This window comes from Harpia harpyja, chromosome 6 (genome assembly GCF_026419915.1).
Source record: "Harpia harpyja isolate bHarHar1 chromosome 6, bHarHar1 primary haplotype, whole genome shotgun sequence".
Classification (NCBI taxonomy): domain Eukaryota; kingdom Metazoa; phylum Chordata; class Aves; order Accipitriformes; family Accipitridae; genus Harpia; species Harpia harpyja.
The window spans coordinates 66,046,883-66,070,999 of record NC_068945.1 but is presented as its reverse complement, the minus strand read 5'-3'; the positions used below and the strand labels follow the sequence as shown (position 1 = coordinate 66,070,999).

The following is a 24,117-nucleotide window of genomic DNA, read 5'->3' as shown; positions in this document are numbered from 1 at the left end:
GAGACAAGTGAGTCACTCCTCCTGGCCTGTCCTCCAGATAAACAGTTGTAGCTTGGCAAGGTCACTAGAAACATGTGAACAGTGTGCCTCAGGGAGTTTCCCGACTGGTGTGTTTGGTTGGGGCATCCTTGAGAAATCTTTTATTGTTTTGGAGAGAGGAGGGAAGAGAGGCCTGAGCTGGGCAGTACCAGTATGTCTTGATAGTCGTGCATTGAAGCTAAGAACTCATACCTAGGATGTGAAGGTGGATTAATTCTGGGCATGAACATCTCCCTGGTTATGGCACAGTCACGGTTTCTTAGTGGTGATTGATGTTCGAGAGTGGTACCTCCTTGGAAGAGCTAGGTTGGAGGTTTGCTCCAAATGAAAAAGTGGTGGTGAAGATCTGCCTTACTGACTGGATATGCTGGTGTGTTCCTGAAGGTTTAAGATCGGTTAAAATTATACCAGCTCAGAAACAAGGGTAAGGAGGTAGCATCTCTAGTTGAGATGCTCCTTTCCAGCTTTTCAAACCTAAATTTGGAGCATCTAGTCTTATAGATGGCTTGCTGCTGTGGGTACACAGATGGTATCGCAGTTAATGGTTTTCAATGGAAATGGAGCCGATCTTCTGCCTTGCTCCGCTGAAGGTGGGGCAAGTGTTCTGTGGCCTCTAGCTCAGTTTCGGATAATCTGCAGGGAAGATATCTATTAATCTCCAGAAGCTAGGAAAGGCTCTTCTGGTAGTTCAACTAGATGGGTTGTTTCAAGCAGTGGAAACTGGAAGCCTTTGACGACAGGAGTCAGACTGTAGGAGTCTTCCATCTTCCTAGTACTTGAGTCTCTCAGACAAATTTTTGCTAAGACCATCAGTGTGCAGGTCATCTTTCCATCTTGAAACCCTCTGATCCATCACTGCAGTGGAGCTACTGAGGGGACTGGTTTGTACCTGGAACAGTCTACAGGGACTGCCTCCTTTCTGCACAGACATGTTCCTGTGCCTCTGGCCCAACAAATAGTTTGGGCAGAGAAGGCAGGTAATGAAGAAATACAGAAGTGGGTGACCTGCTTTTCCAACTCTGTTTTTTTGGCACTGGGCCTTGAGGTATAGCCATGGGCTCCTGCTTCATATGTCAACTTTTTTAGGCTATGAATTAAAGATTATATTGGCTGGCTGGGCCCTAGAGCTGGCTTGGTTGGAATTTAGGCTCAAAAACAGAATATGAGGGTTTGCTGGGCTCGTTGCTGCTAATAACCTGTTCAAGTTGGGGAATTTCTTCCCTCCCAGCTGCCCCACAGAGAGGGAAAGAGGGAGGCTGAGAAGCATCTCTGTACAGGGCAGAGCTGGCTGAGGCTAATGTGTCCTGCAGTTTATCAGGGTTCATCAGGGCTGTCTGGCAGCAGGCGCCAACAGCTCCCCATCATGCTGCCTTCTTGAATTTCAACACTGCCTATCTCGCCAATAGAGAGTGTCATTATTTTCACTTGAACTAGCAGTTTGTGTTTGGAAAAGGAAGGGCAGAGAGGAAGGAGAATGGAAAGGGTGGGCTGCATTTAACCTGTGAAAAACCCACACTCAGTATTTCCTATAGGGATAGCAGGAAAACTCAGCTTTGTCCTTGGCTTGGTAGACCAGCTGAGTAGCAAGATGAAACCCAGCAATCCTGCCACTGATGTCACTTACTGAGTCCATGGCTGCAGCGTAGACCAAAGGCTCTTCTGGTGAGCCACAGATGTGACAATGGGCTCTTGCTTATAACGGAGCAAAGGCTGAACATTTTTACACTGAAACCCTGTAAGGGACAAACTCATGGCTGGAAGAATTTCGCCATTCTTTCCAAGTCAGTCTTAAAGCTTTCTGTTGTTTCAGACTTGTGCCTTGCCTTGGTAAATCCTCACAGTAGATTTTTGGGGTTTTTTTTTGTTTTGTTTTTTTTTCCCCCTTTCTCTCATGGGATGGAAAGAGATCTCTTGAGAGTGCCAGTCTGAATCCAGTGCTGTTCAGGCTGGGGAAATGCATTCATCTGTGTGGCCCTTATTTCTCCTTTGCATGTGTCCTGCCCTTGACCTGACTGTCTTTTCCCTTGCCCTTGCAAGTGCCAATAAACTTTAGATCTTATCAGTGATTTCTTTGTTTCCTCTGCTCAGGAAAACAAGTCAGTTCTAATAATGTTTTATTTGATCTTTTTTGAACTTGTTTTTGTTTTTTTTCCCGAGGGAGGTGAGTGAGTTTCTGCTTCTTTTCTGAAGGCTTACATTTTCAGAGACGAGCCTTAAAGCAAAATTTGGTCTAATAATGGTTCTCACAAGTACCACTGTTAGGGTGAAGCTAGAGGCTAGTTTAAGGTTGGGAGGAAAGCTAATATACTACATGGGGACCTGCCTTTGGTCAGCATGGAGTTCAGCACCTATCCCAATTCCCTTTATAGGAGTTGTGACTTTTGGCAAATCCCTAGGCTGAAGATACTGATGAATGCCAATACCTATGCTGCTTGCTTTTAAGTATTGAAGAATACTCCAAGAGCGAGTTTGATTTGCTGGTTGCTTAACAGAGCTGATTTTTAAATAGCTCAAGGTGAACTAAGGTGCCTGGTCCTTATGGGAATGTTAAATGAAGGTGGGCATTGAGGTGCTGCTGGAAGGAGATTCTCCCACCTGTCAGCCCTTGTGTTGGGTTTGCATGGCAAGGTTTTGTTAGCGGGGGGGCTACAGGGTGGCTTCTTTGAGAAGCTGCTAGAAGCTTCCCCCATGTCTGACAGAGCCAATACGAGCCTGCTCCAAGACGGACCCGCTGCTGGCCAAGGCTGAGCCCATCAGCAACAGTGGTAGTGCCTCTGGGAGAACAGATTTAAGAAGGGGAAAAGTTGCTGCAGAACAGAAACTTCAGCTGGAGAGAGGAACAAGAACATGTGAGAGCCCCAGCCCTGCAGACCCCCAGGTCAGTGCAGAAGGAGGGGAGGAGATGCTCCAGGCGCCGGAGCAGAGATTCCCCTGCAGCCCGTGGGGAAGACCACGGTGAGGCAGGCTGTCCCCCTGCAGCCCAGGGAGGTCCACGGGGGAGCAGATCTTCACCTGCAGCCCGGGGAGAGAGGACCCCACGCCGGAGCAGGGGGATGCCCGAAGGAGGCTGTGACCCCGTGGGAAGCCCGCGCTGGAGCAGGTTTGGTGGCAGGACTTGTGACCTTGCGGGGGACCCACGCTGGAGCAGTTCGTGAAGAACTGCAGCCTGTGGGAAGGACCCACGCTGGAGAAGTTCGTGGAGGACTGTCTCCTGTGGGAGGGACACACACTGGGGCAGAGGAAGAGTGAGGAGTCCTGCCCCTGAGGAGGAAGGAGCGGCAGAGACAACGTGTGATGAACTGACCCCAACCCCCATTCCCCGTCCCCCTGTGCTGCTGTGGGGAGGAGGGAGAGAGAACTGGGAGTGAAGCTGAGCCCAGGAAGAAGGAAGGGGTGGGGGGAAGGTGTGTTAAGATTTGGTTTTATTTTCTTATTACCCTACTCTGATTTAATTGGTAATAAATTAAGCTAATTTCCCCAAGTCGAGTCTGTTTTGCCCATGACAGTAATTGGCAAGGGATCTCTCCCTATCCTTTTCTTAACCCATGAGCCTTTTATTATATTTTATCTCCCCTGTCCAGCTGAGGAGGAGAGTGATAGAGTGGCTTTGGTGAGCACCTGGTGTCCAGCCAGAGTCAAACCCACCACAGCCCTACTGCCTCATGGGAACTCATCTAAGCTCAGGTGCAGGAGGACAGTGGGATGGTTCCTACCTCTACACCAGGCTGGTGGAGCTTTAGGCAAATGGGTTTCCATGGCTAGCAGGGAAATGTCCCCAGAGCTTCTTTGTTTTACAACCTGTGTCATAGTTTTCATCTGTCTGTGCAATCTCTTTCTCTGCCACTGAGATGGCTTGGTTATCTGAAGGGTCTGCTCGGATGAAGTACCAAATCAGTAGGCAGCCTTTTCTCCCAGGCAGGAGGGAGAGCACATGGCAGCCCTGTTTCGGTAGCGTGACCCATGTTTCACAAGCTGCTGGCCTCCTGGTGCGGGGAAGAATGCATGAAGTATTTGAGTATTGCTGAGTGAGACAGTAGCACATTGTCCCAGGACTGGGAAACCATGGTCCATTCCCAGCTGTGCCACTGACCCGCTGTGATCCTGACCTGGATGCATCTGCAGGGTAGAAGCGCCTTGTCCAAGTTGCGCTGAAAACTCCCAGACTGGAGTTTGGCTTGAAAACCGTATCTGAGGGTATGTCCCATGACTGTCATAGCGATGAGGTGCTGTCTTGTGATGAAACTCCCTGGGTAATTGTGGAAAGGTTGCTGGGGGACTGTTGGCTCGAGCAGTTTTGTACAAGCTGTACGGTGGGCAGGTAGCAGCCTGAATGGGTCTGGATGCGCAATGCTTAGTGCCTGCTCTGTCATCCACGCTTGGCTGCGAGGGGATTTGTGTTTGCAGCTGAAACCCACTGAATTTACCAGTTCATTAGGCCCCAAAACTAGCCTGTTGCAGCCTGTCAGAGTTTGGTGAGTTTATAACGCTGTGTGTGACTTAACCTGAAAAAATGGGTGGGTAGTTCAACAGCATCACAATATTAGTATGACAAACAGAGGAAATCTTCACTTGGAAGAGATGGAAACTTTCCAGTGTGTCTTGAACCAAAAAAAAAAATTCTTTGAGACCAATGGGGGGGATGGCAAGAGAGCTTAATCTGATCTACTGCTATCCTTTGAGTGTCTGATATGCTGCTGTGAAGATAACAACATGATATGGAGGGGCTGGAGCGTGCGTGAGGGTGGGGAGGAAATCTTCCCCTGCGGCTCTTCTGCTCCTTTGAAGTCATTGACTCATTGCAGTTTGTTTTTCCTGTTTAGTCGTTTTGTTGCTGTGGTGACTGGCCCCGTGGTGCTGCCTAAGTGCTAACAAGTGGAGGGCATGTTAATTCACAACCGTGCCTGGAAATAGCCGCGGATAAGACTAATTCCCCCATGCTCCTGGTTTTGCCCTAGGGAATACTGGGCTCTGGGACTGGCTGAGCTGTTGGGGACACTGCATGTGAATGCTGAAAGCCCCCGCACCATCCCTTGACTTGTGGTTTTGAGCTGGAAGGCTGCTGTGGGTCAGGCACAGGGAGGAGGCTTCATAGTTCAGTCTTGGAGAAAAGTGGGGTCAGACAGGGCTGAGGCTTGGGTCTAAGGTGAGGTCTAAGCTGCCTCGCTGGAGGAAGCGATGTTTGTGGGGGTGGTTGTGGTACCTGCCCCTTGCCCCTGCACCAGCCGTGAACTAATGATGCTGTTTGGTTTCTGTGATGGGCAAGTGGAGGAGGGGGAAAGGGCTGCTGGCATTGCTCAGCTAGGGAAGTATCACTGGAGGCCCTTGATTGTGCTGTTAGGCTTGTGTCCCTCTAGAGTTGGGTGCTGAGGTGCCAAGGACCTGGCCAGTGTTGATGTCGTAACTGGTGTTGACCAGAAATCCCATGACTTGACTGAGCTCCCAAGTACTGCTGAGCATGATACAAGCTGTAGCACAAGGTTTGACTGCACTTCAGCTGTGCTTAGAGCTAGCTACTGTCAGGGCTAATGAGGGTAGGGATTCTCTTGCCCAAAGCTGAGTTTTTGAGGTAAAAAGAAGGGGTAGGATGGGGTTGAGCAAATAATCTGCCAAGCTGTGAATATTACCCGTGCATCGAGCCTGCTGGCTGGCATTGGGTTTCAGCTCTTCTGCAGTCAGTGCAGCCATAGCCCGAGTAAAATTCAGCCTTTTTCCTCTTCCAGATGATGTGGCTGGAGGATGCCCCACACGTGGCTCTGTCTGCATCGTGCAAACGCTCCAGGCCGGTGGCAGCCAGTTAGCTCAAAAGAGCCTGTTGGTAGCTTCAAGTCTGAAGTTAGCTACTGAAAGCGTAGGTGTTCCTGGAGGCAATGGGCAGCCTTTTGATCATGCAGCGAAGCTGTGGGCTTTCTTACCTGAAGAGGTACCGGTGAGAGGTGTCAGTGCTCAATTTCGGCTCCCGCAATTCAGACGGAGCCAGGAGCTGCTGTGCCAGGTAGAAATAAGATGCTACCAGGCAAGGACACCACTCCTGAGCTTGCTGGCTATGGCTGAAGCTAACTCTGTAGCTCTGCTTGCTCTCCTGGCTGAGCTCTGGAGATAGCAAGTAGCTGGGGGCCTGGGAAAAGGTCTGCATTTGGTACAGCTGTTTGCAAAATATGTGGCCTAGTTTCTGTACATCTCTGCTGAGGCTGCAGCCTGGCCTGAACATGCATGTCTATGTGTGAGTCCTGTCCCATGGTGAACAGAGCTTTTAGCTGCCTGTTCTGTTCTCGAGGTGGGGGGGGGACACGACACCAGATCATCATGGTGTCTGCACCCAAATCTGTCTGGCTGTTGCTGGAGAGATGGTCAAGGTGACCTTACGACCTTTCCCATCTGCCAGAGAGGATTAGATCTTGCAGCAGACCCCTCTAGGGGTGCTTGACCCTTTCAGCAAGCAGTATCGGGAAGAGCTGAGAACTTTTACTCCATCAGCATCTGTCTGTTCTCCTTTCTAGGTGTTACTCTCTCCAGACATGGATTTTGATCAGTCTGAAAGTGACCAGGATATTTCAGGACTCCAGGGAACAAACCAGAAGATGAAGCAGCCCAGCTATCAAGTGGTCATCTGACAACACAGAGACAAGGGAGGTAGAGGAAGGGAAACAGCACTGTGATCCTTGAGCTGGCTGAGGAAGGGCAGGGTGGGGAATGCTAGTTGATCCCTATGAATCTGCAGAGATCCTTTTGCCTGCCTCATCTAGACCTATCCTTCTGCAGTTGTCTCTTTGGGATGGTATCTGTGCAGGCTTGAGGCTGTCTGACCCTAACCTGTACATATGCAGGCACATTGCAGTTAGGGGCATGGGTATATACTTCCCTTGGCTGGCCAGCTGAGTGTAACTTTGTCAGGGTTAGAGACTGAAATAAAAAAATTGTCTGCTTTTCTTTTTTTATAGAAAAGAAAAAAAAAAATCTATCTTGTACTACCTGAACTGTGACACTTTTATATGCACAACACTCAAAGGTATTGGTTTGCAATATGTATTTAAATGTCTTGAATTGGGAAGATTGTCTCAGTGGATCTGATGCTTTTTACTTTTTATAAGGAATGCAATAAATATTTGACCTAAAACTGCTTCATAAATGAAATGCCTTCATATGCTTAATGCTTTGCAAAACCCTAGTGCTGTAAAAGGGAGGAAGGGGATCTGTTGAAATTTTTCCTGACCAGTTCCTCACAGGGCAGGTTGTCTTTCTGTAGCAGGGGTCTCCTAGTAAACCCACAGAAGAAGAGCTGAGCCACAGTGTTCAGTTTCTGTAGATGGGTTGTATGAGCCACTTCAGTGCAAAGACCTGATGCTGCAGCACCAGCTGGTGCTGGACTCCAGACTGGAACAGACTCAGAGCTCCATCCCAGTTGTGACCTTACAAGTGAGTGTTTGCAGGAAACTAGAAGTTGACTACTTGCCTTTTACCTAGTTTAAAAATAAACATAGCAAATCTCTGCAGGACCTGATTCAAAAACTAGACCTGAAGTCAGCTGAAGTCCCATCAACCAGCCATGATCTTCTGGGTGTAAGGGAATGGCCTCAGGTAGGACTGCTGCAGGAGTCCCAGATCCTGGCACCTTTTGCTCCAAGTGTGAGGTGCAGGGCTTTGCCTTTGCTCTCCTGTTAACATGCCCTATTCATCTATAAACACACAGAAAAGCAAAACACTTCACAGCTCTCTTGGGGAGAGAGAGCACAGAGCAGCTGCATAATAAACTCCCAGGCTGGGTGCAGATACACAGCTGCGATGAGATCCATACAGAGTCCAAATGGTGGATAGTCCTCAGAGCAGGGCCTGATCCAGGATCTACTGAACTGAACTGATAGACCCAGTTGAGCCATAGACAGATTTTGCTTATTGCAAGACAGTCCCTAAAAGTGTTGGGCAGGAACTATCTTTTATTTTTCTTCCCTCCCTTGTACTTTCCCAAGAAAACACTACTTATTAAGGAGCAGAAAATAAAGGATTTTCATCTTCTAACTTAGACAGATTTAGACTTTTAAAAGCTGAGCTGAGAGGGGGGTGAAGTTTTTTGGTTTTGTGGGTTTGTTTGGGTTTGTTTGGTTTTGGTTTTTTTTCCCCCTAACTTCAAAGTAGTTTAGAAGCATTAGATGCAAATCAAAGTCTTGCATGCCCCTTAGTGAACTAGACACACTTGGCTACACTTGCAGCTGTGCAGCCTTATACTGTATTTCTGGAAATTAAGTCCTTTTTTGTTTCTTCCTTACTTAATGAAGGGTCAAAATCCTACTTCTGCTGGCACATCAAATGGCTTTTGGAACACATGGCACTGTTCTCTGAATAGATCATTTGTATTGCTTAGTGAAATCAGTTTCACAATGCAGCTTTTGCTTGTCTTGCTGAGTTCTGTGCTGGTAAGGGCTGGAATAACTCCTGTGCTGTTGAAGGTCTTGACTGAAAATAGATTAAAACAGCTTCCCTGTTGGAAACTTGCTCCCTATTTTGAGGTGTACTAGTATTTTGGGTTTTGTTCTTGCTATAGGGCTGCACAGTGCAATGCTGCAGTATGTGAAGAGTGCAAATTCAGCCACAGCAAAGTCCTTGTCCTAAAATGGAAGGTGAGTGACATAATCTTCATCTTAGCCTTTTGTTGAGGCTGGCTGAGAAGGCTTACAATAGGTAATAGCAGGGCAAGTATGATGTTGGAGAAGGTTGTCCCTCTTGAGCACTGTGTAGCCAGTGCCGTTTCAGCAACCCTAAATTCAGGAGTCCTGTTCCCTTGTCTGAAATGGTGGTGTGCAATTTTTTTCCATTGCACTCCAAAGTGATTGCTCAGCCCTCATTCCTGAGCTATCTGAGCAGCTTGCGATCTTTAACCGTATCACTGCACAACCAAGTGCTCTGTGATGCTCTTGGAGATGAGAACAAATGTGTGCCTCTGTGCAGTTGTTGCAGTGTGCTTCCTGGGAGCTCTCTGTGCTACATCAAAGGGCTATGAGGACGAAGCCTGGACATATTTTCCTTCTGAGATAGGGAAGTGTTGTGATGCCCCCTTTATAGATGGGAAAAGCTGAAGTTTACAGTCCATGACCTGTCTTTGTTCTTACTGCTCTTGGGGCAGCAGGAGCACAAACTCTGGTTTTCCATGTCCTATGCTACTGAAAGGCTGGATCAGTCTTCTCTATGTGGTTAAATTCTCAGTTTAATGTAGGAGTAGAACCCTAGGGTCTGTTCACCTAACACATTTCTTGCTTCCTACCAAGTGTATAGGGCCTGAAGAACATCACTGACCTTTAATTTTCTGCTGAAATTACTTTGGTTCCCAACCTACTGTTAAATTGTGAGTGGTTCTTTCAGCCATCTGGTAACATGAGCTTGTCCAGCAGCATGAAACATACATAACCTTAGCTTCAAAGCTTGTTTTATCTTTGCCAAATGAAAGCTTCACTACAGTGTTCACCGTAAAATATTTATTGTGAAATGGATAACTGGAGCCTTAACGAGAACTTGAGTATATTGCTCCAGGTGCTTCATATGGCTGGGAAGTTGGACTTGATCATTGTTCTTTTCAGGCCCTGAAAGAAATATGTTTCCTTGGCTAGAGGAGAGGGAAGAGGAGTAATGATGCACCTGAAGCATTAGCAGTATGTGTGCATATATATATATACATATCTATATACAGGAGAGATGAGATGAGAGGAGAGCTGAAGCCAATCACTCCCCTTAGCAATACATTTGAACAGCAAAATGTGGGAGGAGAGTGAAGATTTCAAAGAAATCTCTTTTCAGTAAGGACAGTATGAAGAAGACACCTGCCAAACCCTGGCCTGCCTAGTTTACTGCCACTATCCTTTTCACCTTGTGCTAGTGAAATGGGAGGTTATTTGGAAATGGGCTGGGTGATCTTCCCACTGTTGTCTTAGGTGCAGAATTAAACTTCACAGGTGCTTTTCTCATCTCATTTCTGGCCCATAAGCATGCTGCAGAGCATTAACCTCTTTGGTTATTGCATGCTCAGGAATGCACTGAAGGTCTTGCCTCCAGCTCTCCCTTGCAGGAGAGCTATTTCTCAAGATACTGGGCCCAAAGCAGTAGTTTTTTCTTTATGTTTTGTTCCAAAGCATGAGGCTTGGCATGAGTCTTGCACTAACTGAGGTCTCTGTAAGGATCTTCCAGAGTGCAATTAAATCTAGCTGGTTGCTTTTCACTGTTTCCTTCTTCCCCGCAGCACATGGTATGAATAAGCAACTATGCTTGCTACCTGCTCTGCTGCCACAGTGCTAGCAATAAACTAGATGACCAAGCAACTGGAAAACCACCACTCCACCCCCAGCAGCTGGAGCTCCTACAGCAACAATGATTTAATTTTTAAATATGCAAAAAAAATCAGTCAAGATTGAACCTATTTCTGTAGGTCTTTGGCAACTCTGTTTTGTCCTAACACATGGATATCATTTAGCTCCTGGAGATGCTTCCACATCCACCCTCCTTCCTTTCAGTTCTGGAAAGGCAGAGTATACATGAGCTCAATTTGGCCTTGCTATGTAAATGTCTTTGTGGTTGTTGAAGTCCTCTTTGGCCAAGTTCTCTACTACACAAACTCCCCTGTGGCTGATCTATAGCATTATTCATTGATGCCTCACTTTAAAATAGACCACAGCCTTGCAGTCTGGGTTTGGAGGTTTCTTTGCAGAGCAGCACCACCTGCAGTGGGGGTGGCTGGCAGACCCTTCTGTAACCTCCTGCTGCCAAATTCCTGCTGCGTACAAATTCCTACAGTGTAAAGAAAAGGAGCCAGGGGAAATTGGGATGAAAAATTTTTGACAATTTGGAGTAAATAAAGACTTCCTCCCTGATTAGAAAAGCAGCTAGAAATGTCTAGTCTATATTCAAGAGGCTGCTTTGTAGGGTCATAAGCTGTCATGGGTGCTGGTTCATCATCCTTCAGAGAATTTAAATCTCTGCTAAGCAGAAGTGATGCTCTGCTCAAGGAAGTGGCAGGTCTGTTGGAAGCTCACAGTGGGACTTTGTTTCTCCCTGAGGGAGTCAAGACTTGAGAAATCACTAAACCTGCAAAGTTATTTAAATGAGATGCTTCATGGAATGGGAGCCTGCACCACACTCCTGTTGCTGCTGAAGACCAGAGGTGCTTTTTAAGCATGCAGCCTGTGCATAGAGACAGTAATAAACCACATGAAGGTTTTCACCACTGTTTTAAGGGTCCACAGTGCTTAGTGGCAAATCCAGACCCCATCCCAATAACCAAGAAAGCAATACCTTCTCGTGGCCTGTTGATTCAAGGTTTTGATTGGTTACCTCTTTGATGCTAATGGGTCACTGCAGATGCACATCCACCCACCTCTCCTCTCTCTCTTCTTTCCCCAGGGACCACAGCTGGAGCAGGTGCTCCAAGTCACTTCTTTGCAAGGCATATCACCCAGTGTTGTCTCTTGAGCTAGGCACTGTGCTGTATGATCTCTGCCTCTCACTGGGTAATGACTCAGCCCCTGGGGGTATTGCACAGATCCCTGCATGGGTTTATTTTAAGGCCAGCAGCTCTCTGCACTGTTCAATATGAGAGCTGGCCCATTTCTCCCTCCCTTCCCACTGGGAGAGCACTGATCACGCCTTTAGCCATGTCCTCAACCCTTCCCCCCCAACCTCCTTGTCTTCAGGAATTTGATGAACAATGTTCATCTAGCATGAAAGAGAGACAGCTGATTTCCAAGGGCAAAAAGCCTTGGTTTCTTTGGCACCAAAAAGTAAAGAAATATTCGTAAGTTGCCTAGCTCTAGAGGCTTCAGAAGGGAACCGCTGTCACACATGCTGCTGTAATGCATTGCTATGATCAGCCTTAAAGGCTGTTAATTGTCCCAAAGCTGGTCCCTGTGTCGAAAGGATGAGAAGCCAAATAGTCTTTATAACTCCCATCGATCAGTTTGTCCGCATTGTTTTTGGCAAACCAGCAGTCAACTTCCTGCTGGCCGTTGTAGATCCTCCTCTGCTTCCACACAACAGGAACGAGCCGTCCCTTCACTTTCAGGGTAGTTGTAAGGCTTGGCTTTAATGCTTCAGTTTGGTTCTGACCAACCTGCTGATGACTTGTGTTTAGAGATTCCTGAAGAAGTTTAACTTCATGGTTCAAGAACTGACCTGCAAGGCAAGATAAAATAGAGTCCATGACTGGCTGTTTTGTGCCTGTTTGTAAGTTGGTTTTTGTTGTTTGGTGGGTTTTTTTTTTCTTTAATAGGCCATATTTTGAGAATTCTTAGCATATGGGGTTGTAGCAGGCCTCTCTGCAATAGCAGAATGAATCTAGATCCTGCAATTCTTTTCTAAATGTCACAAACAGAGAATAGAATAAAACCCTATTTCTTTTTTTTCACTCATCACGATACGTTGGCTGAGCTAAAGAGCTTTTTGAGCTGCTAGTAGTAAGTTCCCTTCTATTGGCCATGGTTACTAGAGGATAACTACTCATACAATGCCCATCAGCAAGCAAAAAGAAGATCTAGGCCTGAAGTTCCAAGTTCTCTTCACTTGTCTTCTTGGGAACAAGCTCTTTTAGGCCAAACCTAAGCATGGATTTAGAGGTTTGTTTATTCAAGTGGCCTGAATCCAAAACCCCACTCCTGAGGGATCATCTCCTGCTTAATCTGGGGGTGCCTGAATGTCACAGAAACTACAGCTTCTGTCTTAGAGTTCTGCACCTGTACATGGCCATAAGCATCACTACTTCTCATTGGCTGAAAGAACCCAACCATCTAGACATTCTCTGAGCCTACCTAAAGCCTAGTTGTTCTCAAAATATGGGGATGGCTCTTCACTTCATGTTTGAAAGAAAGGGCCCACAAAAAGTACCAGTGTTTCTTGATCTCAATGAGGTTCAGGTGTAAACAGCTCAGTCCTGCAAAAACAGACCCTCTGGACATGTGCAAGTGCAGTACTTGAAGGCTAAGCCAATGATCCCCGGCAATGTGCTAGCTCTGTGACTAGAGCTCCTTCAGAATCTGCAAGACCTCAGCTGACTGTCCTCTCTGCCTAGAGAGATTCGGAGTCTACTTTGCTATGTCCCTGAGAGCACATTAGCAGCTGGGCTATTCTGAATTAGGTCTGCTGTTAGAGAATCTCTTATTGGTATCTTATTCACAGTTCTTGTGCAATATTTGGATTCTGTCTCTGTATTGGGAGCATCAAGCATGTGTATTCTAATAACAACTGTATTAAACAATCATAAAAAGAGTAGAAATGTGAAAAACAGGCACAACCACATAGCTAGGATAGTGGGAGATAGTTCATACAGAAAAAGATGGAAGAGCAGTTGGGGATACTAGCAATAGAGAAGTTGTTTGAGAGTGGATGTAAAAGTCTCACCTGGAAACTTAATCCCCACCTGCCTTGTTCATTACTTCCTGTCTCTGTCCTTTAAAACTGTTTGGAAGGATCATTTTTGTCTGGTTTACAGCTCTGAACCTGAGAGCCTGTTACCTACCCAGTAGCCCATGGGAGTCAGAAGAGAGGCCTTTACTGTTGGAGATGTAGAACCCCAGGTGATTCCTCTGATATGGGGCCGGCTTCTTGTAATGGTGGATGAGGATGACAAAGCTGATTGTGTCTCGTATCGTCACAGTGACATTGGAGTTGGCAGAGATGGACACCTCGAGGCTGCTGCTTCGCACAACAGCACTCCGATCACAGGACAGAAGAAGTCTTTCCCCATCATCCAGGATGACTCTTCTGGGTGTGATCTCTAGGTAAGATCTCTCTGGCTTATTGCTGAGGATAGTGATGGTGCTGAAGTAAGTCCGATGCTTCTTGTGGCCATTGGGTGGTGCAGGAGCTCCAATTAATTGCCCATTCACAGTTACACCTTGCAGGAAGATAATCAATAAATAAAAGCTGGAACCAAGAATAGGTCTAATGTCTCAAAGATATAAGCCTTGCAACTGAGGACATGCAGATTCACCACCTCACGCTCTATTATTTCACCTACTAGTATTCAAAACAGTATAACCAGTCTGTTATAAAATGTTTGCCTTATACAGAGTACCTAAATTTACCCAAGCTCAGAAATACTGGCCTTCCCTAGAGACAGGTGCCCTCAATTCCATTAGTGCTAACATTGTGTACACAGTGCTACAGGATAGGACCAGCTGCTCCTCAGCACAGCACTTCCTAAGCTCCATCCAACCTTAGACCTACTTATGATCGAGACGATGTGCGGGGATTTTGAGTCACATAAGACAAATATTTTATCTTCCTGACTGCTATAGCCTGACCAATCATGGTATGATTTACCTAGACCACCTATTTGTTGATGCATAACTCAAACCCAGGCAAACATACCAGATCTTGGAGGACTAAGAAAAGCTGCTGGCAGGCCTGCTTTTCCTCATATCACCAACTGGCATAGGGACTAAACTTCTAGGAAGAGGACCTAGGCATATCTGAATACTGCTGTCTCAGAGAATCTTAGGGTAGTAGACAGCTGCAGTTTGATGTCCCTCTCCACCTGAATCCTAAGAGAATTAGCCTGGGAAGCCACAGAGTAAGGGTTACGACCGTGGCCGACACACTAAAGACTGAGCAGGACCTGTAGAGGGAATAGCCTGACCTGCAACAGTCTGAGGTGAAGTGCTGAACCTCTTCGGCTGGCAGCATAAGAAATTCAGGTTCTCTTTGTGTCACTGCAGAAGAGGACCCTGAACCCTGCACTCCCACTGGGTTATTTCCAGCTTCATCAGTGCTGCCTTTCCCACTTCCCTCAGTTTTTCCCCCAAATAACCACTTTTGAGTAGTCCAAGGTACAGATCCCACTGAGTCAAATAAAGCTTAGATGTCCATAGTAAAATTCCAAGTCATTTTAATGATTTTTGTGACTTGCTGTGCATAAGACAGTGTCTCACTTCCCACAGGCCTCTGAACAGCTACTAGACCATAACAATAAAGGAGGGGGCTTGTTGCTAACCCAAGCTAGACCCAAGCCATCAACACTGAGATGAAATATCTCCATGTCCCATCACTTCTGGGGGGAATCTCTCATTTCTGTCTTCATAGACTCAACTTGCTAGTGCTACAGAGTCTGTTTTCCTCAAACCCATTCTGCATTTGAGCCACAGAATCATTCAAGCGGTAGCACAAACAGTCTGTAAAAGAACTTTAAGGGAAACATTGCCAGGAGCTGGATCTTATTCACTAAGGCAGGCATGAACACAGAAATATGGAGGCTAGACCACTGCCACACAGAACAGAATTCTTGTAACTTTACTGTGGGGTTGTTTATCTTCTTTGTAAAACAAGTCTGTGCATTATCTCTGGTTTCAATACCCCTTCCTCCCACCATTTCCCTGCTCAGGACATAATCTCCTTATTAGCTGCCCTGCTTAGAATTCCAGATCGGATCAAACCACAGTTTGGGCCCCTGAGGAACAGACCGGGTTGGGTAAAGCAGGTCCTGAATTGTGTGGGTTTTCTCAAGGTTCTCATGACTCAGTAACCAGTTTGGTAGTCTCTCCACTGACACAGCCACAGTGCTTGGTTAGCCTGTTTGGATACTTCACTCTGTCCTGAAGCAAACAATACTATAAGTAAAGAGTGAAGTTCCAATAACAGAGCAATTTTGGTGAGTCCAAATCTCTTATTTGCATGTTGTGACTTTGTAACTAGGGGGCTGATGAAGTTGCACATCAGAGAAATGCACTGTCACTGCACCAGAAAGCTGAATCCCCTGTGTAATCTCTCAGCACAGAGGTGATTGCATGGCTTATGCAAACACTACACGCAGCATGCAAAATGCCTGGTGTTTGTTCAGCTGTGGCTGTTGTAGCACTGGTCAAGTGCAACTCCCAGACCATACTGGGTCTAATGATCGGGAACTGAGCTCTCCAATCTTGCTGCTGCCTTGATTCCAGTCAATGGAGACCTGAACTAGGAAAAGTTTGGATATACATAAAGGCCAGTTCTCTCTATTGAACTCTCTATGCTGTTGACAAACACTTCTGTAGAAAAATTGTTTACGTAACAGTGGCCAGGCGTCCTCCTTGCTTAGGCTTGCTGTGAATTTACCCATAAGCTATGATAAAGTTGGAGGTCAGTAAGAGCAAGCAAACAGTTTACTTCCCCTTCTAATGCAGATGATTGGACCCAGAAAACTGGTGTGCACCAATTTTCCATTGCCTGGCCAGAAAAGCAACTTTTTCTAATTTCCTGCCACCTCCTTGCCCATGAAGCACCTTGGTGCTTAGTCTTAGTGCTAGAGAGCTGGCCTTGCGCTTCAGCTTTCCTCCACAAACAACAGCTTTGCTTGGCTGCTTACCAGATTCCTTATGATCAGAGACCAGTCGGAGAATGTCCCCTGGTTCTCCATCAATATTGAAGCAGACAGAGAACTTGCTGGAGGGAAAATCAATGACAAAGTGAGGGTCTCCATCCGCTGAGAAAACATGGAAAAAAGAGACAAATGTGAGAGACTTGCACAAAACTGCAGTGTCCAGGAATGTAAAAAACCTGCTTTTTAAAGTGTGTTTGTCCCTGTTTTTATTAAGGCCTCCTGGTTTGTTGTTTTTAGAGGGTTGGATGGAGTTTGCCAGGAAATGCCAAGTTTTGCTTTGTTTTTCACAAAGATTATTTTATTTTGTTTTGTTTTTCCTCACAGAAGAGGTTGGGTTTTCAATGAAAATTCAAAACCCAAAGCAGTCCAGGTGAAAATCAGGATATCTTCTTCCTGAAATATTGTTTCAGTGATTTATGGGAATTGTCACGCAGGTGTTTTATACTCCTCTTCTCCATACTGTGTTGGGAGGCTACATCCCCCACAGCACACAAAAATGTATCCTCTAACCAAGGACTGCTGCATGGGCACGCCTTCCTGGTCCTCAATGTCAGATTGGAACAGTCAACAGCAGATTTTAAACAATCCCACGACCTTAATTTTTCAACAATCCTTGACCTGTCATCAACTACCAGATAGTTGTTGTTAATAATAAGACAAGCCAAAACCCTAGTTTCTAAGGTAAATTTGACCTTATCCCAGGAAATTCAAGTCTAAATTCTTGATCTGGGCTTATTCTTCAGTGTTTAATGTACGAAAAGGATATTAAATAGAGGTGCAGAACCAACAGGGAAATAGCAAAGCACTACAGAATTTTCTTTTTTTCCTTCAACAACACATTTTACGTTTCAGCAACATTACTTTATAATATGTTTTTTGACTAGTTCTAGTACAGAGAGAACGTGCTTCCTGTTCTCCCCTAATCTACAGAAGTCTCAAACATGAGGATCAAGTGTTGTAGATTATCTGCCTTGCTATGTTTCCTCACATTTCTTCTTGTTACTGATCCTCTGTGTATTTTGGTTTTGTTTTCATTTTTCTCCCTACTCTGCAGGTCTAGTAAAAAGGATTTTGGCTGTTCCGTCAGGATGGTTATACTACAGTAGCATGCAACTGAGGTTTCCACAAATCAACCACTATTATTTTCAATTATTAAAGGCATGAAAACAGGCACTGACCTGAAGTTTTGGAGATTTTAATTCTTTGTTTATCTTGCTGTCTGCGTATACCTAGAAGTGGGGAAGGAAGGCTGTTACAATTCCTTATTGAGCAGCAGAAAAAGCCATAGTATAATAATGTTCCCAAAATATTATTCAGCAAGATTATGGCACATATTCCTGCAGCTACTTTAAGCTTCATTTAGAATACCTTTTTTCCTTCAATAATTTCAACAGAGTAGTAAATGCTTCCAGGGGATTAGTCAGGTGCCTAAAAAGTTTGCTCAAGGTCACCCAGCCCACAATTAGCAAAAGCAATATGAAAATCTCAGCTTTCTCTTTACCACCCCCTCGCTTCATTGGCTAGATCATCCCTGTTGCCAAAGTCAGCCATGAGACATTACCTATGCAAAAAGATTTCTTACCAGCACATCGTTATTTTTCCCTCGTACCTGGTGGTGCCTTGTGTCCCTGCAAGCTCTGCAACTTCTCACCAATGCCATCAGTAGAAGGGCTGATAAACTCCTCTTGAGGTGGTTCTGAATGGAGCCCAGCCTCTCTCATCTTCAGAACGGTGAAGGGAGTAACAAAATTGTAAGTCAGAGCCATTGACTTGGCTTTCTCCATCAAATAGTCTTTCTCCTGATTGTCATCAGTCTTCAACCGGGAGTTAAGCAATTCCTTGATGGTGAGGTAACTCCATGCCCTCTCAATGTAATTTTTATCACCTTTGCCGTCTTCCAGGCCAGGGACACCTCTGATGTCATTCCTGCTTGGCAGGTCAATAGCCACATCTGTTTTGAGGAGGATGTACTTCTTGGAGTTGCTAGCAGTCACCTCGACGTGGAGACTATCTGAGGTGTGGTTGATGAGTTTGCCAGCTATTATAATTTCAGAGCCATTGAAGTAGTTAGGGAAGAAGTTCTGGGTTACTTCTTCCACATTGTCTTCAGGGTAATCAACACGGATGTCAGAGAGAAGAGGTGTTCCTATTTCATCATAGAACCTTAAACAAAGACATATTTCTCACCATTAGTACTGTTCATCCAAGTGTATGCACACACTCTTGCACTTATACATGGCTAAGGACACAGTCAGACTATTTAATATCACTCCTAAGACATTCAGGAGCAGTTAGAGGTAGCAGGCCCCAAATTTAACTACTGCTTCCACTGTAACTGGGCCCAGAGAGATGGGGGAGTCTCTACCCTTAGAGATTTTCAAAACTTGAGTGGACAAGGCCCTGAGAAATCTCACCTAAATTTGAAGTTAGCTCTTCTCTGAGCAGAAGGCTGGATTACATGACCTCCAGAAGTCCTTTTCGACCAGAATTATTCACTGCCTCATTCTAGTTTTCAGTGTTCCTTAGGCATCTAAACAGTCTCTTAAGTATGTTCAGAAGCATCCCAGCATGGTCTGGCAGTCATTTACCTTACACTGTGATTCAAGAGCTCTGCAAGGGGATATTTGTGACCACTTAAGTTTGCTTAAGAGGGCCTGTTCATCAAAAGTAAATTCTTGGCTTCTCAGGCTCACAGAAAGCACCCTAGTTATTTAAAAATGTACTTTGAAGAGATGCTGTTACCCGCAGTTTTCTAGTGGTATTATGTATGGTATTCCAGAGCCAGAAACTGTAAGACCAAGATGCTGGGCCCTCCAAAGCTGGAAAGTATCTGAACCAAAGCTTCTGTATCCCTGGAAGAGCCCTAGATAATACAGTTTGGCATGGTCAGTGTGGGACAGGCAGGAACATGGTTTTCTGAGGGTCAGAGGAGAAAGAAAATCAAGAAAGAATCTTACTATACCCTCATAAATGAGGACATTTCCAAGGAATGGAGGAATCCTAACTACTAAATAGAGGAGGACTGGCAGAAAAGAACTCCCGCTACCTTATTGCTGACTTTCTGTAGGAGCAAGCAATGACTTCCACGGAACCAGAGAGTTTAACCCTATAATGCTTTATTAGCATGACCTACCATACTTCTGAGAATACTTTGCACTGGACAGGCCAGAAAGCCTTTACAAGGGGGCAAGGCTAAGTTTATGGTACTGTGTTTTCCCTGCAGCGATGTGCTTTTGATGGATCTTCCCAAGCTGCTCCAAGAATGCCATGTTTCCCATTTAAATGCCAGACTCCTCATCTCTTGGCAAATCATTTGAGACTAATTTGGTAAATAAACAAAGAACTGGCCTCAGCCGTTTTTTAATTCAGGCTGCATTTATTTTTCACATCTGCTTAAACAGATTGTCTGGAAGCTAGAGTCACACTTTCTGTTTTATTCTCTCTCCAAGGAAACCCAAAGCCTGAATTGGTTGGCTTTATTTTAAAGTCTCTCTGAGCACACAGTGTCTTTGAGGCAGAGACCTCGATGCCTTTTAAAACAGTGAATTAAACCCGAGAACTTTCTGTAAAATAACTCCTGGGTTATAACAAATAGTGGAGTGAGGGATACAACCTGCCTTATAGTACAATGCAAGGAAGTATCTGTGCAAAAATACAACCCACTGACCACAAAAATCAGAAGTTACATTGACACCCAGGTAGATTTTCCCTCCAACAGTGATTTGAATTGGCATCCAGCAAGAGATTGTGCCTTTCTGTATAAATTTGGCACCAGATGCCAAATGGATTTGCCCTCACTGAGCTTGATAAACAGTGAGCTGTTCATCAGATAGAGGTATTTGAACAAGTACTCGCAGTGCTGGGTTCTTGTGGCCCAAGCAGTCAGCACATCCTTCATTTGCCAGGGAATGCCACTCGCTATCCAAAATGCATGTTCTCAGAAGCAAATGACATGGGTGGAGTGGCAGATGGATCTGATTTAAAAGGAAGACACTCCTGTTCACGCATAACCATCACAGAAAGAAAAGATCTAGTGGAAGGTACATGGTCTCATTACTCCAGATGAATTAGACACTAGCTATGTGAGAGGGCTCTGCTCAATGACTGTCTCTTTTTGGTTTCTGAGGTTCAAAGCGCTAACATTTTGGGAGTGAAAGCCAAACATTTTTGCCTGGAAGTACTGACACACTGCCTGACATTTTAGACAGAGCTGCGGTTCAGATATCTTTTTGCTGTTCCTCACTAGGGTCTCCGCTTAGACTACAGTTCCCTGATCACAGGAGAGGAACATAATCTCTGGTCCTACTGAACGATGAGGTTTACAGGAAACTTGTTGGGAGTTTGGGTCACAAAGAATGAGGGAATGAAGTGACTACATGATCATCCCAAGAATGACCCTGGTGTATTTTTCAAAGTCAAATATTTTGGAGTTTGGGCATAAGATTATCTTTTAAAAAAAAAAAAATAAAAAAAATCATTTTCTGCCCCAAACTGGGATTTCCATTCCTGAGTCTCTCCATGCTGTTTATGTTGTCAATTTGAAGTGAGCAATGCATCTTTTCCTCCCTCCATCCACCTGCGGAGAGGTGGCATTGATGCCTCCCATCTCTCCAGGTTTATATACCCAAAACAACTGTCTGAATTAGGGAAACAAATACCTTGTTCTGAGGGGCTGGGAAGCTCCAGTACAGCTCAGGAGCTCTGCTAGGAAGGTGACAATTTCTGGGTAGGCATCCTCAGTATCTGATCATACTCTGCCTCTCTCAACCAGAGTTGAACCTCAGAGAAACTCCCATCTCTTGTGATGTCTCCTTAGAGGATTTTGCTTCCCAAAACCCTTGCCCACAGGACCCAATCCAGATATAAGTACAGAAAAAGCAGAACAAACCCTTTGAGGTGGCTAGCTGCATCATCATCCTCCTGGAAATGCCTTGTCATGCCGCAGTTCTCCAGTGCCATCCTCTCCAGCAGCTTGTGGTCTACGTCATTGCCAATGCCGATGGTGAAGAGGCAGAATTTATCACGAATGGCATCCTTGGTGTTGCTGAGGATTTTGGACGACTGTGTTTCCCCAACGGTGGGCCTCCCGTCCGTGAGGAAGATGATCAAAGAGACGCTCCTGGCATCTATGTCATTCTGAGCAATGTAATCATTTAGCAGCTTAGCACCAGTCTGGAGAGCACCATTAATATTAGTCCCTGGGAAGGTACCAAAATGGTTAGCTCATTTCTTCTTCTAAGAGTGGCACAAATAATTTCCCTAAGCTCCCTTTAGTAGGATGACAGCATTTCTGTTCATTAAGATGTTCCTTTTCTCTACATGAGGTTGCACTAGCCCTTTAACTCAGTTCAGCTCTGTTACTCAGCACCAGTTTGGGATAGGTGTTTATAGTCTTATGAACTGAACTATGAATTGCAGTTTATTACATGAAATTGCTGTATCCTTAAATGTCTCAATGTACGATAGTCAGCCGTGGTAAGCAGAGTCACAGCACATACCATGCCCTGCCAGTACATATAAAGACAGTTAAACTTAATTAGGGACTCTCCCAGATAGTATCTGAACTGGGAAAATAAGTTCGGCTCTTTTTGTCTGAAGGGCACAGAATTTGAAGAGAGGAAAAAAAACCTTCAAACGGGAAAAAAAGTGGGTGGGTTTGTTCCTCAAACCCCAGGGGCTAACAAAGTTTAAAGGGAAGAGAAATGGCTTTGTTAGCTGAGGACCCTGTTTTGACAAAACAACTAGCTAGTAAAGAATGGAGCTGCCTGAAGTGGGGAGAGAGGGACAAAACAGAAAATAAATGAGGGAACAGATGTAGTTTAGAATAACAGCCATGAAAAGGATTTGAACCTACTACTTGTTCAGAAAAAAAGAAAGCAGGAAAACAAGTGTAGGTATCTCCTTGCTCCATGTACTTTTTGTGCTAGTCAAAGCAAAGAGGGATTGGTTGTGGAACCTTTGCAAGAGTAGTATGTCTGGGTTAAAAACAACTCTCAGAAAAAAGCAGGTGAAATGGGTTAATAGCCATACACTACAGACTCCTCCTCAGGGTCCAGAAGGGGATATCTAGGCAGATCATCAGCAAGGATGTGCTAGCAGGTCTGACTATGCATCATGTATCTAGAAACTTAGCGTGCACAGCTCTAGTGACTGCAGCAAGACAAGGAACAGGAAAGGGGCTAAGACTTCTGAAAAGTCCTCAAAATCCAGACCATTTGCAAAATGGTTTTGAATCAAAACCCCACACTGAAATATCCTAATACTCTCTCAGTCTCCATCCAGATCCAAAGTTTCAGAAGGAATTTTTTCCCAGAAACAAATGAAAACCATCCCATGTGGCAGATAGTGTCATTTCAAACCCAGCCATATGACAGAAGCTGCCAAGCACTGAAAACTGTCTTTTGCCACATGCACAAATATTTATCAGCCATATTTTGTTCCTATTTCTTTGGCGTGCGAGTATGACAGAGGTGTAAGCACAGCATGTTCTTCGTGTGTGTGATCTCTGAGCCTCAGTGCATTCACCATCACTGGAAGGTACTCAAGCAACAACAGCACCTTTATAGGGAAAATGCAGAGTTAGCCAAAACTAAAGTACCACTGGCCTGTAGTGGAGAATCACTGCACCTTCCTCTTGAACCCGAGTTAATCATTTCCTTTTACTTTTGTTTTCTGGCAGGTTCATGGGCAAACCCAGCTGGTTCCTGCACAGCTCTTCTGGCACTTCAGGAGTAAAAAGCTTTGTACTGAGTTTAGTCCCACTATTGGTAATTGTTTAACTGGGCAGGTCCCTTGACCACTTCCTAAACTCTTCCTCTCACAATACAAACAGTACAGCAAACCATCCTGTTTGCTGTGTTTTTCCATCAGACCGTTTCCTTTGCTAGGAGTGGTCACTGCTCTGGGGCAGCCATGGGAAGGTCCTGTCTGACCTTCAATGAGCTGTGACTGGTCACGACTTGGATGGGGAAGGATTTACATAGGTCATTTTGCAGCTCTCTGCTTACCTTGGGAGTGCTCAGCTAGGATGGGCACAGCTGCCAAAGTATGTTTGATTACAAACCTACAAATGTTTTTTTATACTAGTGTGCAGAGCCTCACAGAAGACCACTGAATTATATTCAAAATCATGCCTGCACTCTGTCACTGTTCTGGGGTCTCCACCTCTCCCCTCTTCACTCCTGGCAACAAGGCACAAGCAAAAAAGGACAAGAAATTCTTAAGTGTCATTCTGGCTGCTCCTTGGTAGAGACAAGAAGATGACAGTACTAGGTGAGGAACCAGCTCTTGCAGAAGGCGATCCCACAGCCCACACTGTGTAGTCCATCCATGGAGTTTCCAGCCCAGACAAAACCATGTGCCTGCTTTTACACAGGCTTTTGGAAACTGCACAAGTACTGGCCTTGTGTGTCCTTCACCAGGATATGGTATTTTTTCCTGTGTCCTCAAGAAATAACCTTGGGAACTTTCCCACTCTGAGGGTCTCACCAGATAAATGGGAGAATGGGCACAACTTGGGTTTAATAAGTATATCAGGTCATATGACTGGATCTGGAGACATCTTCCCATCATATACACTGATAAAGGGCACATATCCTTCTGTCACATAACCCTGAGTGGAGGTAGGGAAGGGGCCCCTTGTCATATGACCTAAGTTCCAGTGTCTTTTGTTATTGGTACATGCTACAGGACCAGCACTCTCCATTCTGTTGTAGTTAATTGAATAGCAAAATTAATCCTGTTCATATCTCTGG

At 45.3% G+C, this 24,117-nt stretch overlaps 2 protein-coding genes across 3 annotated transcripts in view; one reads left to right on the top strand and one right to left on the bottom strand.

Moving 5' to 3' along the window:
- Positions 1 to 7,708, top strand: part of LOC128143314 (store-operated calcium entry regulator STIMATE-like) — a 38,268-nt gene extending 30,560 nt beyond the window's left edge. The window contains exon 8 of one of the 2 annotated variants that reach the window (XM_052790410.1): positions 6,537 to 7,708. In XM_052790410.1, the coding sequence (XP_052646370.1) occupies positions 6,537 to 6,650 (114 nt within the window). In that variant the 3' untranslated portion in view covers positions 6,651 to 7,708. Of the gene's footprint in view, positions 1 to 5,759; positions 5,838 to 6,536 lie in introns of those variants that run through there. The other variant, XM_052790411.1, reaches the window with a different exon arrangement.
- Positions 7,709 to 9,488: 1,780 nt separating this feature from the next.
- The window catches only part of ITIH5 (inter-alpha-trypsin inhibitor heavy chain 5), a 49,288-nt gene continuing 34,659 nt past the window's right edge, over positions 9,489 to 24,117 (bottom strand). The window contains exons 9-14 of the mRNA XM_052790408.1: positions 21,252 to 21,561; positions 17,973 to 18,526; positions 17,542 to 17,592; positions 16,349 to 16,465; positions 13,526 to 13,903; positions 9,489 to 12,186 (exon numbers count right to left, since the gene is read on the bottom strand). Of these exons, the coding sequence (XP_052646368.1) occupies positions 11,888 to 12,186; positions 13,526 to 13,903; positions 16,349 to 16,465; positions 17,542 to 17,592; positions 17,973 to 18,526; positions 21,252 to 21,561 (1,709 nt within the window). The 3' untranslated portion in view covers positions 9,489 to 11,887. The remainder of the gene's footprint in view (positions 12,187 to 13,525; positions 13,904 to 16,348; positions 16,466 to 17,541; positions 17,593 to 17,972; positions 18,527 to 21,251; positions 21,562 to 24,117) is intronic.